Source organism: Aegilops tauschii, chromosome 7, assembly GCF_002575655.3.
Source record: "Aegilops tauschii subsp. strangulata cultivar AL8/78 chromosome 7, Aet v6.0, whole genome shotgun sequence".
Classification (NCBI taxonomy): Eukaryota; Viridiplantae; Streptophyta; class Magnoliopsida; order Poales; family Poaceae; genus Aegilops; species Aegilops tauschii.
The window spans coordinates 24,697,933-24,714,072 of record NC_053041.3 but is presented as its reverse complement, the minus strand read 5'-3'; the positions used below and the strand labels follow the sequence as shown (position 1 = coordinate 24,714,072).

Sequence of the window (16,140 nt, the reverse complement as noted above, 5' to 3'; positions counted from 1 at the left end):
ACAAAATCTTTTGTTGGAGGAGCCCAACTACCTTTTCTCACGTTCGGCCGCTACCATGTAAATTTGTTGCAACTGTTTGGATTGCCATTGCAGATCATTTCGGTGTCCGAACATGCTCATCATTGCATACCCTTTTTGTGTTGATTTTTTCCTGTAATTATTGGAATATGCTCATACAACCTTACATATGTTCTCCTTCCATTTCTCCTTTCCCTTTTATATTTTATTTTTTCCTCCCGGTCTCTGGTTTTTCCACTGATTTTTTCTGAAATCGTATCAACTGTCCCACCTCTTATTGATTCACCGTATAAAGTTTTTTTTGGGTTAGTAAGCCAATATATGCTTAGTAAATAAAGGGTTAGCAAATAATATCTTTTTGACACAATCACTCTAATATTGTCAGGTACACCATGGGCTAATCTATTAGAATATTTATCCTTCAATTGTGACTTTCAAAGGTAGTAAAGAACCATCCATCTCTCCAACTGATCGAAGGTATATTTGTTTCGAATCCATCGTTCGCTCCAAGCTTTTCCTACTTGTCACATGTATGTTCTAGCTGAGAAAATCCATGGGCTTTTCTTTTTGAAAAAGAAATCCATGAGCTTGAATGTTGCCTCGCTACTGTGTGCAAATCATACCTAAGGACCTTGTTTTACCCTTTAGGACATGTCTGATTTGCGTTGTCCAGTCAGATTTTGAAAATGGAATTGTAATAGTACATCTCAGATTCCTATGTATGGTATTCCCTCTTAACATAAGGGCATCTTCAACGCTAAACCGCAAATTTCCTTCCGCATTCGTCCGTGGACAGGGGGCACCAGTCCACGGACATGAATGCGGGAGGCCGCCATCCAACGCCCGCATCAAACGCTTTTTCAACAAAGCGGATAAAATTCATGCAAACATGGCCGAATTTCCTATAAACATGCTGACATTCATGCAAACACGGCGGATTTTCACTAGATTTCGAACATTTTGGAACAAAAAAACCGACCCGACCCTATATCTATCCTACGGCATGGGCGGCCGGCACCCAAGCCCTTGTCGTCCTCCAGATGCCGTCTCCATGAGCATTGGCGATAAGATCAATGAAGTGAAGCTGCGGTCTCCGGCGAGGAAGAGTAGAATACGGGAGACGAACTGGCCCACATGGGACACAAGACCCTGCCGCCTCCCGTGCCCTACTCATGCTCGGAGGAGTCCGCGCCTTGTCCGTCGCTAGTGGACGTGAGGTCCACGATGGAAACGGTGGCGCCCGCGCTGTCGTCGTCCCATCGGGCCGCTAGATAGTTCGCCCGTGGCGTGCAGGAGGTGCAGCTGGCGTTTCTCTCCTTTGCGATCGCCTGGAGTTGCACCTCGGCGGCGGCCGCTTCCTGGCTACTGGTGGCTTGAGCGTGGACGACATCGTAGATGGCACGCTAATCCGCGATGAAGTTGGGGTTCGTCGCAGCCATGGCCGCCACGGCCTCCTCACTCACACGGTCGCCCTAGATGGCCCTCTGCCAGCCGGTGCTTCTCCAGGAGGAACAAGTTGTACCGCTGTTCCTCCTGTGCCTGCTGGAACACCGACAAAGGCGCCGCTGCAGGTTGCACCTCCGCCATGGCGGCCTTCTAGTGCGCCTGCACTTGCTCCATGGTTAAGCCGGCGTGCATAAGGCACGGGAGCCGGAGCGGTGTCGTCGGAGCCCATCTCCATCATGGTGTCGTCCTCATCATTGGAGACCTTGGGCAAGCTTGCCGGCAGGCCAGCCTCGATCCGCATGGCACGATGGATCTGCCAGGCTGCGGCAGGGGCGACCACCGTGTGCTTCATCTCAGTGGAAAGGCTTTCCCATAGAGCTTCGCTACCTGCAGCCATAGCTGATGCAGTGCAAGGGAGGAGGATGAGGAGCGGCTTGTGTTGTGGCGTGGAGTTAGCCGGGTGTAGCCACCTTTAAATAGCGGATTCTAGTGTGGCCAGATGTCCGGGTGCGTCAATGCGCGACGCCGGAGTGGGTTTCTTGGCTGGCGAGCCTGCTTAATGGCGGCATACGGACGAATGGGGCATTCAACGGGCTTGGTAGATATCCGTGGCGCCCCGTCCAGTAACGCATCTCCAAAATTGATCAGGCGCGAACACCAGTGACGCACCGGGAGCGGCGCCCTCGGCCGGCGCGCCGCTTCAGTGGCGAAGACAGTGAGAGGTAGCGTCTGTCCCGAGCCATCTTCAATGTGGAGCGGCGTGCTCTTTAGTGGCATGAATGCGGGGAGCTGGCACAGGCAGAAACGCGCGCACGCGAGGAAGGAGGGGTTTGGGTGGGTCAGGATGGTCAGAAGTGGGCGTGCGTGATGTCCAGCGCCCTCAAAGCCCCCCATTGTCTCTGGTTTGCCGGAGAAAGTATGTCCGGACCGCCCTGCGAACCGATATAGGCCCACGTTAGATGGCTTCCGCTGTCCGGACAGTATGGTTCGGACGTATGCGGACGGTTTAAGGATCGGCATTGGAGATTCCCTAAGGCCCTTAAAGTATAAATACGCAAGTGAAGGTTGTGCAAGTGCAACTATGGGTAATATGGGAGAATCCACAGCAATGTCAATGCAGGTGTTCGCCAACGCCGACAAGCCCGACGTGTCAACAGAGTACATGGTGCATAGGCACCACGACCAGCAACTCGCCACAGCCGTCACAGCACCGAGCCCTGTCATTGACCTCTGCTACCTTCTCAAGGAAGATGATGTAGCCGTCGATGAGGCATCCAAGCTTCGGTCAACGCTTAGAATCACGGGGCCTCTTCCTGGTAAGTAACAATTCTGTATATCTGCGGTTTAGCACTCGATATATATAGTAGCCCACCATTTTGTAGCAAGATCAAGCATTGGTATTCATGCTGCTTACGAGAACGACTGGGTGAGGTCAGCGAACTAGATTTTGGACTGGTCTGACCGCCTCTACCTCAAAGTGGAGCCTGAGATTGAATCAACCTTGGATGTCACACCAATGGGACAAACCCTGGAAGCCTGCGCCCTGGAGGGTGGACCCGATGCAGTCCATGCAGACGATGTGACCACGCTGCATGGCAACAATAATTTGGAGGGTGTTAGCCCGAACTACTGAGACCAGGGAGTAGTGGCTATGTCCTACTAGTACTTGCGCTCAGCTCACGAGCAAGACACACACTCACTAGTGCAGCACAACACACACACACGCAGAGGAAAGGAAGCTCACGGAATACTGATTGCAGTGAAGCTCAAATGCTTGGATGGTCTGATTACAAGTGAAGGACCCGGGGTCCTTTTATAGGCCGGGCTGTGCACAGTGCACACACACACTAGAAATTACTACGAACATGCACATCACTTACGGGACTGCTACCCCTACCCTGCAAAGCATATTCCTAGAAACTACTAGGAAGCTACTACGTGGTTGCATGTATAGCCCTAGTCAACTTCAGGTCAAGTTTCCTTACCGCTAAGAAACTAGTAGGTTATTTCCATGCACTTACCAGGAGACAGGGGTGAAGCCCACAATCTCCCCCACAACCCTATCGAACGGGTTGGATGTTAATGATCCCGACCTTATCGCGCAACTCCTGGAACCGGACGTGTCCAAGAGCCTTTGTCAGGATGTCTGCCTTCTGCTCATCAGTTCTGATGAAGTCCACGACCACTGTGCCTTTCTGTCACATATGAAGTGATAGAGGAGATCGATGTGCTTGATGCGGTCGTGAATCACTGGGTTCTTGCAGAGGGAAATCACTAACTTGTTGTCAACGAAGATGAGTGCAGGGACGATGTCTTTGTTCAGCATCTCACCGAGGAGGTGAGCAAGCCAGATGCCTTGACAAGCCGTTGTAGCTGCCGCGATGTACTCCGCCTCGCACGAAGATGCGGCGACAACCTTCCGCCTCAGCGATTGCCAGCTGATGGGTCTGCTCCCGAGGAAGAACAATATGCCAGAGGTGCTCTTCCTGGAGTCCACATCACCAGCATGGTCGGAGTCATTGTAGCCGACCAAGCCCTCGTCATCGCCACGACGGTACACACATCCATGTGTGAGCATACCCGCGATGTACGGGAGCAGGTGCTTGACGGCAGCGAGGTGATCGCTTGCCGGAGCTTCCATGAACCTACTCAGGTACCTGACAATGAACGAGATGTCCGGTCGGGTGTGCACGAGGTACCCGAGACTCCTGATGATGCTATGGTAGAGTGTAGCATCTACTACCTTCTCGGGGCTCTCCTTGCTGAGCTTCAGCCGTGCCTCCATTGGAGCGTGCACGACATGGCAGTCCTTCATGCCTACTCGCTCGAACATCTTGGCGGCGTAGGCCGTCTACGTGATCATGATGCGTCCACCCTCCTGGTTCAGCTCTAGTCCGAGGTAGTACCAGAGTAGCCCGAGGTCGCTCATGCTGAAGAGACGATGCATCTCTCCCTTGAAGCATCGAACCTCTTCTGGCTCTGCTCCGGCGATGACCAAGTCGTTGACATAGATGCCGATGATGAGCAGCGTGTTCGCGGTGCCACGTGAGTACACGCCGTGCTCAGAAGCGTTGCGTGAGAACCCAAGGGATGCGAGGCTTGCATCAAGCTTGGTGTTCCACGCCCTTGGGGCTTGCCAAAGAACGTATAGGGCCTTGTGTAGCCTGTACACGCCATGCTCGTGGTTCTTGGCAATGAACCCTGGTGGCTGGGAGACAGACACCTCCTCGTTAAGGCCGCCGTTGAGAAACATTGACTTGACGTCCATGTGGTGTAGCTCCCACCCACGGTGAGCGGCCACGGCAAGGATGAGCCGCACAGACTCCAGCCTTGCCACCGGAGCGAAGACTTCCTCGAAGTCCACCCCCTCGCGCTGCATGTAGCCCTTTGCAACGAGGCGCGCCTTGTGCTTGACAATGGCGCCGTGCTCATCCTTCTTTACCTTGAACACCCACTTGAGCCCGATGGCTCGGTGCCCAGCAGGCAGGGTGGTGAATGTCCAAGTGGCGTTGTTGTTGATCGACGCCAGCTCGTCCAGCATCGCATGGCGCCAACAATCCTCTTGCTCAGCCTCCGTGAACATGGTTGGTTCCTCGCCGGCCATCAGATGCAGGACGTCGTTGTCATCAACATCCTCGTCCTCGGGCTATTGTGAGTGTTGCCGCAGCCTCGCCGAGGAGATCCTCCATGCGCCGAAACCTATGGGGAGCACCAACGTTGTCGTCGGCATCGAACAACTCCGACCTCGCCGTTGGCGGGGTTGCGAACTGCCTCCCGGGAACCACCTTGCTTGACGCCATGGTGTCTGGGGACATCGTACCCAGGGGCAGTGTTCTCGGGATTGCGATTCTCGAATCCACACCTCCCGGGCTTCCCGAGGTGGCACTTTCCGGGGTCTTGCTTCCCGGGGTTGTAGAGTACATTGGGTACTCCACAGTGAAGGAGCTGCTTGCCGGGGCCTCCCCCGACGTCTCCCAAGTCCATCACGCGTCTTCGTCAAAGATGACGTCACGCGAGACATGAACACACTTTGAGACGGGTCGTACATCTTGTACGCCTTAGAGCCCGCCTCGTAGCCCATGAACACCATTGGGGTGCTCCTGTCGTTGAGCTTCTTCAGCTGTGGGCGCGCCATCTTGACATGCCCGACGCAGCCAAAGGTGCGGAGGAAGCGTACATCGGGCTTCCTCCCATACCATGCCTCGTAGGGTGTCTTGCCATCGACACTCCTCGTGAGGGAGCGGTTGAGAATGAAGACGGCCATGAGCACGGCCTCTCCCCAATACGTGCTCGGCACCTACTTTACCTTGAGCATGCAGCGTGCCATCCCGAGCACTGTCTGGTTCCTCCGCTCGACGATGCCGTTCTGTTGCAGCGAGTAATGGGCTGTCAGATGACGTTGTACCCCTTTGTCGTCGCTTTGCTTGTAGAACATGGCCGACGTGAACTCGTTGCCACAATCCGTGCACAGCACGCGCAACTTATGGCCACACTAGACCACTGATGTCTCTTGCTGCCTAACGATGGCTCGCTTCGCCTCGTCCTTGGAGGCGAGGAGCAGCACCCACGGGAACTTGTTGTAGTCATCAACAAGCAGTAGGATGTAGCGACGCCCTCCTGGCGTTGCCGGGGTGATTGGGCTATAGAGGTCCCTGTGAACCAGCTCCAGGTGTTTCTGCGCCCGATAGCGTGCCTACTCGGGAAAGGCAGGCGCCGTTGCTTCCCGACAAGACACACATCGCACAGCTCGTCGGCGTGCTTGATGTGAGGTAGCCCGCGGACGATGTTGCCTCACGCCATCTTCCGCAATCCGTCGAAGTGCTGGTGTCCTAGCCGGGTATGCCAACGCCATGCGTCGGAGACATGGCCCACGGCAAGGCACACAGGATGCACGAGTCGAAAGAAGAGCTTGTAGAGGCGGTTTGGCGAGCAAGTTACCTCGATGAGCAGCCTCTTGTGCTGGTTGTGCACGGTGAGAACGCCGCGGCGGATGCCGATGTCAAATCAACCCTCGTCGAGCTGTCCGACACTCACCACCCTACTCTTGAGTGCCGGGATGAAGTAGACATCTGTGAACGCCCTGTGATCACCCCCTTTGTCAGCAAAGATGACGGCCCCGCGCCCGTGGATCTTCACCATGGATCCGTTCGCAAACCGCACCTTCCCGGTGATTGAGCGGTCCAGCTCCGCGAATGCGTCGACCGAACCAGTCATGTGGTTCGTGGTGCTTGTGTCGAGGAACCAAGCCTCACTTTGCTTGCCGCCTGCAAGGGTGGGTGTGGTCACGGCTCTCTCCTTCCAGAGGAAGATGATGCCGCACGCACAAGCCATTGTCGGGGAGCCATCTCCCGCCAACGCAGTGGACCCCAAACACTTTGTTGTCGAGGTGTGGATGACCTGAGTCTCCATGCGCTCCTGCATGGAGTCGATGGTCATGGAAGCATCATGGTCGGAGCATGGTCCGCCATATGCGTCGTTGCCGTGCCAACTTGCGTGACCTCGTCGGGTCCCGAGGTCGTTGGGGACGCCGTTGCCGGGGTGTGGCTCCCCCACACCCGAGCCTTCATCGCCTCCCAGTCGATAGGCCCCGAGAACGACGTTGTCGGGGTGTGGGCTGTCACCGGAGGGATGGTACCCATGGACGGGCTCCATGCCTCCTACACAGAATGGGTGGTTGTCGGGGCCGTGGTCGCGGGAGACGCTGAGCTCTCCTGCACGGGCTCGACTCTTGCCAGCATCATTGCCGGCCCGCCGTCCACGTCAGCCTAGACGAGGTTTGCCGTTGCCGCGGCTGCCTCGTTGGCTTTCCTCGTGTGGCAATCTCGGATCCAGTGACCCTCATGTTGCAGTAGCGATACTTGTTCCGATCGCCATTGCCGCCAGGTTGCCCAGGTCTGCCCTGCTACTGGGGCTGGCCTGGTCTACGACCGCGGTTAGCACCACCGCTCTGGGTGCGGCCTCCGCCTCTGCCACGCGCTCTGTCTCCCGTGGCGGTGCCTTCCCTACTACCAGAGGAGCCATCGCTCGCTGCTGAAGGCGTGCATCCCACTGCTCCCAAGTGAGCAGTAGTTCACCGCCGGCGTGGTTGTTGGCTTCGTCTCCGTGCTCCTCGACGACCTTCAGCCGTCCTACCAGCTTCTTGATCGTCATGGTGGAGAGATCCACCAAGCTCTCGATGGACCAGGCCAGTTGCTTGTACTGCCTGGGGACGACGCGGAGAAACTTGAGAATCACCATCTTGTTGTCGACGGGATCTCCGAGCGTTGCGAGCTCGGTGACAAGACCTTACAGCCGCAAGGCGAAGTCGTCAACTTGTTCATCGGCCTTGAACTGGATCTCCTCGTACTGGAGGCGCAAGGTCCGGGCCTTCGACTCCCATACGCACTCCACGCCGATGCGTAGAGTCTTGATGGTGTCCCATGCTTCCTTGGCTGTCTTCTTGGCACCAAGGGTGAGCACCATCTCCGGTGAGACGGAGAGCAAGATCGCCTCCATCGCCAACCAGTCCTCCTCGTACTCGACATCGCCGGTTTCCATGGCTTTCCACATATGCCGCTGCACCATGATGACTTTCATCAGGAGCGACCAAGTGGGGTAGTTGGTCCGCGTGAGGAGAGGGAAGGAGGTACTGGACATGCCCACGTATCGCACGGAGTGTGGGGCACCCAGCTTGCCTCCCGGCTTGCCTCGCAGCGCGAGCGCGTCCGCGCACGGGCCTCCTCAGCCGAGCTCTGCTCGGTGGTCTTGGAGCTGTCACCGGCACGCCTTCTTTCGGCATATGCTTCGGCATAACCTGAGGCTCGGATGCCAATTGTTAGCCCGGACTACTGAGAGCAGGGAGTAGTGGCTATGTCCTACCGGTACTTGCGCTCAGCTCACTAGCAAGAGACACACTCACTAGTGCAGCACAACACACACATATGCAGAGGAAAGGAAGCTCACGGAATACTAGTTGCAGTGAAGCTCAAATGCTTGGATGGTCTGATTACAAGTGAAGGACCCGGGGTCCTTTTATAGGCCGGGGTGTGCACAGTGCACACACACACGAAATTACTACGAACATGCACATTACTTACGGAACTGCTACCCCTACCCTGCAAAACATATTCCTAGAAACTACTAGGAAGATACTACATGGTTGCATGTACAGCCCTAGTCAACTTCAGGTCAAGTTTACTTACCGGTAAGGAAACTAGTAGTAGGTTATTTCCATGCACTTACCAGGAGACGGGGGTGAAGCCCACAGAGGGTACGTTGGCCGCAGGAGAAATTACAGTGGAATCACATCTTTCACTGAAGGAACAAGTAGCACTGGGAAACATCCAACACCTTTTGCTCTTGGCACTTAAAAAAGCTTGCTGATACATCTCCAACGTATCTATAATTTTTTATTATTCCATGCTATTATATTATCTGTTTTGAATGTTTTATATGCATTAATATGCTATTTTATATTATTTTTGGACTAACCTATTAACCTAGAGCCTAATGCCAGTTTCTGGTTTTTCCTTGTTTTTGAGCTTCGCAGAAAAGGAATACTAAAAGGAGTCCAAACGAAATAAAACCTTCGCGATGATTTTTCTTGGACCAGAAGACACCCCGAAGACTTGGAGATCAAGTCAGAAGAGCCGAGAGGCGGCGGCAAGGGAGAGGGTGCGCCCTAGGGGGGGGGGGGTGCCCCTGCCTTGCCGCCTCCTCGGAACTCCTCTGACCTGACTCTTGGCCCTATATATTCACATATATTCCCAAACCACCAGAAGCATCCACAAAAATACTTTTCCACCGCCGCAACCTTCTGTTCCCGTGAGATCCCATCTTGGGGCCTTTTCCGGCATCCTGCCGGAGGGGGATTCGATCATGGAGGGCTTCTACATCAACTCTATTGCCCTTCCGATGAAGCGTGAGTAGTTTACCACAGACCTATGGGTCCATAGCTAGTAGCTAGATGGCTTCTTCTCTCTCTTTGATTCTCAATACCATGTTCTCCTCGATGTTCTTCGAGATCTATCCGATGTAATCTTCTTTTGCGGTGTGTTTGTCGAGATCCGATGAATTGTGGATTTATGATCAGCTTATCTATGAATATCATTTGAATCTTCTCTGAATTCTTTTATGCATGATTTGATATCATTGTAATTCTCTTCAAACTATCGGTTTAGTTTGGCCAACTAGATTGGTTGTTCTTGCAATGGGAGAAGTGCTTAGCTTTGGGTTCAATCTTGCAGTGCCCTCACCCAGTGACAGTAGGGGTAGCGAGGCACGTATTGTATTGTTCCGATCGAGGATAAAAATACGGGATTTACATCATATTGCTTGAGTTTATTCCTCTACATCAGGTCATCTTACTTAAACCGTTACTCTGTTCTTCATGAACTTAATACTCTAGATGCAGGCAGGAGTCGGTCGATGTGTGGAGTAATAGTAGTAGATGTAGGCAGGAGTCGGTCTACTTGACACGGACGTGATGCCTATATTACATAATCATTGCCTTAGATATCGTCATAACTTTGCACTTTTCTATTGATACGTCCATTTTGCATCATGCTTTTATATTGATATTTATTGCATTATGGGCTGTTATTACACATTATATCATAATACTTATGCCTTTTCTCTCTTATTTTATAAGGTTTATATGAAGAGGGAGAATGCCGGCAGCTGGAATTCTGGACAGGAAAAGGAGCAAATATTAGAGACCTATTCTGCACAACTCCAAAAGTCCTGAAATTTCATGGAGCATGTTTTTGGAATATATAAAAAATATTGGGTGAAGAAAATACCAGAGGGTGGCCACCAGCCAACCACAAGGTCGGAGGGCGCGCCCTACCCCCTGGGCGCCCCCCGACATTGTGGGCCCCTTGTCAGGCCTCCGACGCCCATCTTCTGCTATATGGTGTCTTTTGCCCTGGAAAAAAATCAGAAGGAGCTTTCGGGACGAAGCACCGCCGTCTCGAGGCGGAACCTGGGCAAAACCAATCTAGGGCTCGGGCGGAGCTGTTCTGCCGGGGAAACATCCCTGCAGGAGGGGGAAAATCATCGCCATCGTCATCACCATCGATCCTCTCATCGAAGGAGGTCAATCTCCATCGACATCTTCACCAGCAGTCCAGCACCATCTCCTCTCAAACCCTAGTTCATCTCTTGAATTCGATCTTGGTCCCAAAACCTCAGATTGGTACCTGTGGGTTGCTAGTAGTGTTGATTACTCCTTGTAGTTGATGCTAGTTGGTTTATCCGATGGAAGATCATATGTTCAGATCCTTAATGATAATTAATACACCTCTAATTAGGATTATGAATATTCTTTGTGAGTAGTTACGTTTGTTCCTGAGGACATGGGAGAAGTCTTGTTATAAGTAATCATGTGAATTTGGTATTCGATCGATATTTTGATGAGATGTATGTTGTCTTTCCTCTAGTGGTGTTATGTGAACGTTGACTACATGACAATTCACCATTATTTGGGCCTAGGGGAAGGCATTGGGAAGTAATAAGTAGATGATGGGTTGCTAGAGTGATAGAAGCTTAATCCCTAGTTTATGCGTTGCTTCATAAGGGGCTGATTTGAATCCATATGTTTCATGCTATGGTTAGGTTTACCTTAATTCTTCTTTCATAGTCGCGGATGCTTGTGAGAGGGGTTAATCATAAGTGGGAGGCTTGTCCAAGGAAGGGCAGCACCCAAGCACCGGTCCACCCACATATCAAATTATCAAAGTAACGAACGCGGATCATATGAGCATGATGAAAACTAACTTGACAACAATTCCCATGTGTCCCGGGAGCGCTTTGCATTATATAAGAGTTCGTCGAGAATTGTCCTTTGCTACAAAAAGGATTGTGCCACCTTGCTGCACCTTGTTTACTTTTATTACTTGTTACCCGTTACAATTTATCTTATCACAAGACTATCTGTTACCGATAATTTCAGTGCTTGCAGAGAATACCTTGCTGAAAACCACTTGTCATTTCCTTCTGCTCCTCGTTGGGTTCGACACTCTTACTTATCGAAAGGACTACGGTAGATCCCCTATACTTGTGGGTCATCATCTATCAATTGCTCGACAGTAATTTGTTGACCCACCGTATTATTTGCTATCTTGAGAGAAGCCTCTAGTGAAACCTATGGCCCCCGGGTCTATTTTCCTTCATATAAGTTTCCGATCTACTATTTTGCAATCTTTTACTTTCCGATCTATAAACCAAAACCCCCAAAAATATTTACTTTATCTTTTGTTTAGTTTTATCTATCTCTATAAGATCTCACTTTTGCAAGTGACCGTGAAGGGATTGACAACCCCTTTATCGCGTTGGGTGCAAGTGTTTGATTGTTTGTGCAGGTATTGGTGATTTGTGCGTTGTTTGCTCGTTTGCTTGGTATAGTTGTGTGCTTATTGAAAATCATAAACAAAAAGTTTATGGATCCTCATCCATTTGCTAATCTTTTGAAGAGATCCAATTATGATGAACCAACTGCTAGTGAGTTGAGTGCACTAGATTATCTTTATGAGGTTTTGTTTGAAATTCGTGAATCTGAAAATTGTGATGAAGTGTTGAAGGAAGAAAATTATAAAGTGATTCACGATAGCTTCTTGAATGAAAAGCATGATTGTAGTGATGTTATTATAAATTCTATTAATGTCAATTGTGTTAATGATATGCAAAACCCTAAGCTTGAGGATGCTAATTTTGCTATGTCTACTACTTGTTGCAATGATCATGATTGGGGTGATTCTTCTTATGATCTTGAAAATTTATTTAAGCCCCATGATGAATATGAGATTGATAATAATGTTTGCAATAATATTGAAAGTGGGTTTGGAAGAGTGTCAACTTTAGACCCCACATATTTGGGGAATGTTCAATCTTATGAAATTTTGATAAAAGCGGGTTTGGAGAGGTCATGACTTTAGTTAATGTTAATCCCACTATTTTGGAAGAGTGTCAACTTCGCATGCATGAGGACCGTGTTGAGAATATGTTATGTGATAGCTATATTGTTGAATTTGCTTATGATCCTACATGTAATTATTATGAGAGAGGAAAATATGGTTGTAGAAATTTTCATGTTACTAAATTACCCCTCTTTATGTTGAGATTGCTATTGTTTCTTTCTTCCACCTTGCATATGCTAGTTTTTCCTTGCCTTGAAGATTTGTTTTCTTATAAAATTCCTATGCATAGGAAGTATGTTAGACTTAAACATGTTTGCCACATGTTTTATGATGCTCCCTTTGTGTTTCAATTGCTATCTTTCATGTGAGCATCATTAAAATTATCAATGCCTAGCTGAAAGGCTTTAATGAAAATCGCTTGTTGGGAGACAACCCATTTTTTCTTTTCTGTTTTTGAATAAATAATTCATCTAGCCTCTGGTTAGATGTGTTTTGGTGTTTTAATTAGTGTTTGTGCCAAGTAAGACATTTGGGATAGCTTACGGTGATAGTTGATTTGATCTTGCTGAAAAACAGAAACTTTTGCGCTCAGTCCCAGAATTGTTAAAAATCATAGACGCGTGATAAAATACGGATTCTTTTTGCAGAAATTAATATACGAATTGCCTCTGTTGTCCTAATTTTTCAGAATTTTGGAGTTACAGAAGTATTCAAAGTTTGCAGATTACTACAGACTGTTCTGTTTTTGACAGATTCTGTTTCTATGTGTTGTTTTCTTATTTTGATGAATCTATGGGTAGTATGGGGGTATGAACCATGGAAAAGTTGGAATACAGTAGATATTACACCAATATAAATAAAGAATGAGTTCAAAACAGTACCAAAAGTGGTGACTTATTTTCTTATACTAACGGAGCTTATGCGATTTTCTGTTGAGTTTTGTGTTGTGAAGTTTTCAAGTTTTGGGTAAGGATTTGATGGACTTTGGGATAAGGAGTGGCAAGAGCCTAAGCTTGGGGATGCCCAAGGCATCCCAAGGTAATATTCAAGGACAACCAAGAGCCTAAGCTTGGGGATGGCCCGGAAGGCATCCCCTCTTTCGTCTTCGTCTATCGGTAACTTTACTTGAGGCTATATTTTTATTCACCACATGATATGTGTTTTGCTTGGAGCATCTTCTATGATATGAGTATTTACTTCTTAGTTTGCCACAATCATGTTTGCTGTACACACCTTTCGAGAGGGACACGCATGAATCGTGATTTATTAGAGTACTCTATGTGCTTCACTTATATCTTTTGAGCTAGGCAATTTTGCTCTAGTGCTTCACTTATATCTTTTTGGAGCACGGCGGTGGCTTTATTTTATAGAAATTATTGAACTCTCATGCTTCACTTATATTATTTTGAGAGTCTTTTTAAATAACATGGTAATTTGCTTTGGTTATGAATTTAGTCCTAATATGATAGGCATCCAAGAGGGGTATAATAAAAACTTTCATATAAAGTGCATTGAATACTATGAGAAGTTTGATTCCTTATGATTGTTTTGGGATATAGAGATGGTGATATTAGAGTCATGCTAGTGATTAATTGTGAATTGGAGAAATACTTGCGTTAAGGTTTGTGATTTCCGTAGCATGCACCTATGGTGAACCGTTATGTAACACATGAGGTATTTTTTGATTGTCTTCCTTATGAGTGGCGGTCAGGGACGAGCGATGGTCTTTTCCTACCAATCTATCCCCCTAGGAGCATGCACGTAGTACTTTGTTTCGATGGCTAATAGATTTTTGCAATAAGTATGTGAGTTCTTTATGACTAATGTTGAGTCCATGGATTATACGCACTCTCACATTTCCAGTGCCGCGCAACCTTCGCCGGTACCATACACCCACCATATACCTTCCTTAAAACAACCACCATACCTACCTATTATGGCATTTCCGTAGCCATTCCGAGATATATTGCCATGCAACTTTCCACCGTTTCGTTTTATTATGACACGTTCCATCATTGTCATATTGCTTTGCATGATCATGTAGTTGACATCGTATTTTTGGCAAAGCCACCTTTCATAATTCTTTCATACATGTCACTCTTGAGTCATTGCACATCCCGGTACACCGCCGGGGGCATTCATATAGAGTCATATTTTGTTCTAAGTATCGTTGTAATTTTTGAGTTGTAAGTAAATAAGAGTGTGGTGATCTTCATTATTAGAGTATTGTCCCATGTGAGGAAAAAAAGGGAGGCCAAAGAAACCAAACAAAAAAAGAGAAAAAAAATGAGAGAAAAAGAGAGAAGGGGCAATGTTACTATCCTTTTTTCCACACTTGTGCTTCAAAGTAGCACCATGATCTTCATGATAGAGAGTCTCCTATGTTATCACTTTCATATGCTAGTGGGAATTTTTCATTATAGAACTTGGCTTGTATATTCCAACGATGGGCTTCCTCAAATTGCCCTAGGTCTTCATGAGCAAGCAATTTGGATGCACACCCAATTAGTTTTCTTTTGAGCCTTCATAAACTTATAGCTCTATGCATCCGTTGCATGGCAATCCCTACTCACTCACATTGATATCTATTGATGGGCATCTCCATAGCCCGTTAATACACATAGTTCATGTGAGACTATCCCCCTCCTTTTGTCTTCTCCACAACCACCATATTCTATTCCACCGATAGTGCTATGTCCATGGCTCACGCTCATGTATTGCGTGAAAGTTGAAAAGATTTGCGAACACCAAAAATATGAAACAAGTGCTTGGCTTGTCATCGGGGTTGTGCATGATTTGAATATTTTGTGTGATGAAGATGGAGCATAGCCAGACTATATGATTTTGTAAGGATAAACTTTCTTTGGCCATGTTATTTTGAGAAGACATAATTGCCATGTTAGTATGCTTGAAGTATTATTGTTTTTATGTCAATATTAAACTTTTGTTTTCAATCTTATGGATCTGAACATTCATGCCACAATAAAGAAAAATTACTTGGATAAATATGTTAGGTAGCATTCCACATCAAAAATTATGTTTTTATCATTTACCTACTCGAGGACGAACATGAATTAAGCTTGGGGATGCTTGATACGTCTCCAACGTATCTATAATTTCTGTTTGTTAAATGCTATTATATTATGTGATTTGGATGTTTAATATGCATTAATATGCTATTTTATATTTTTTTGGACTAACCTATTAACCTAGAGCCCAGTACCAGTTTTTGTTTTTTCCTTGTTTTTGAGCTTCGTAGAAAAGGAATACCAAACGGAGTCCAAACGGAATAAAACCTTCGCGATGATTTTTCTTGGACCAGAAGACACCCGAGAGACTTGGAGATCAAGTCAGAAGAGCCCCGAGGTGGTGGCAAGGGGGGAGGGCGCGCCCCCCTGCCTTGCCGCCTCCTCGGGACTCCTGTGACCTAACTCTTGGCCCTATATATTCACATATATTCCCAAACCACCAGAAGCATCCACGAAAATACTTTTTCACCGCTACAACCTTATGTTCCCGTGAGATCCCATCTTGGGGCCTTTTTGGGCATCCTGCCGGAGGGGGATTCGATCGCGGAGGGCTTCTACAACAACTCTATGGCCCTTGCGATGAAACGTGAGTAGTTTACCACAGACCTACGGGTCCATAGCTAGTAGCTAGATGACTTCTCCTCTCTCTTTGATTCAATACCATGTTCTCCTCGATGTTCTTCGAGATCTATCCGGCATAATCTCCTTTTGCAGTGTGTTTGTCGAGATCTGATGAATTGTAGATTTATGAT

General features: G+C 48.3%; 1 protein-coding gene across 1 annotated transcript; it reads right to left on the bottom strand.

The window, feature by feature from the left end:
• Positions 1 to 3,601: 3,601 nt before the first annotated feature.
• Positions 3,602 to 4,279, bottom strand: LOC120968600 (secreted RxLR effector protein 161-like). Its single transcript, XM_040395497.1, has one exon. The coding sequence runs from the start codon at positions 4,277 to 4,279 to the stop codon at positions 3,602 to 3,604; it is 678 nt and encodes a 225-aa protein (XP_040251431.1).
• Between the last annotated feature and the right edge of the window lie 11,861 nt (positions 4,280 to 16,140).

Bases quoted from the DNA above. Each gene is read 5' to 3' on its own strand.
- LOC120968600 (XM_040395497.1), bottom strand. From the start codon at position 4,279: ATGAAGGACTGCCATGTCGTGCACGCTCCAATGGAGGCACGGCTGAAG.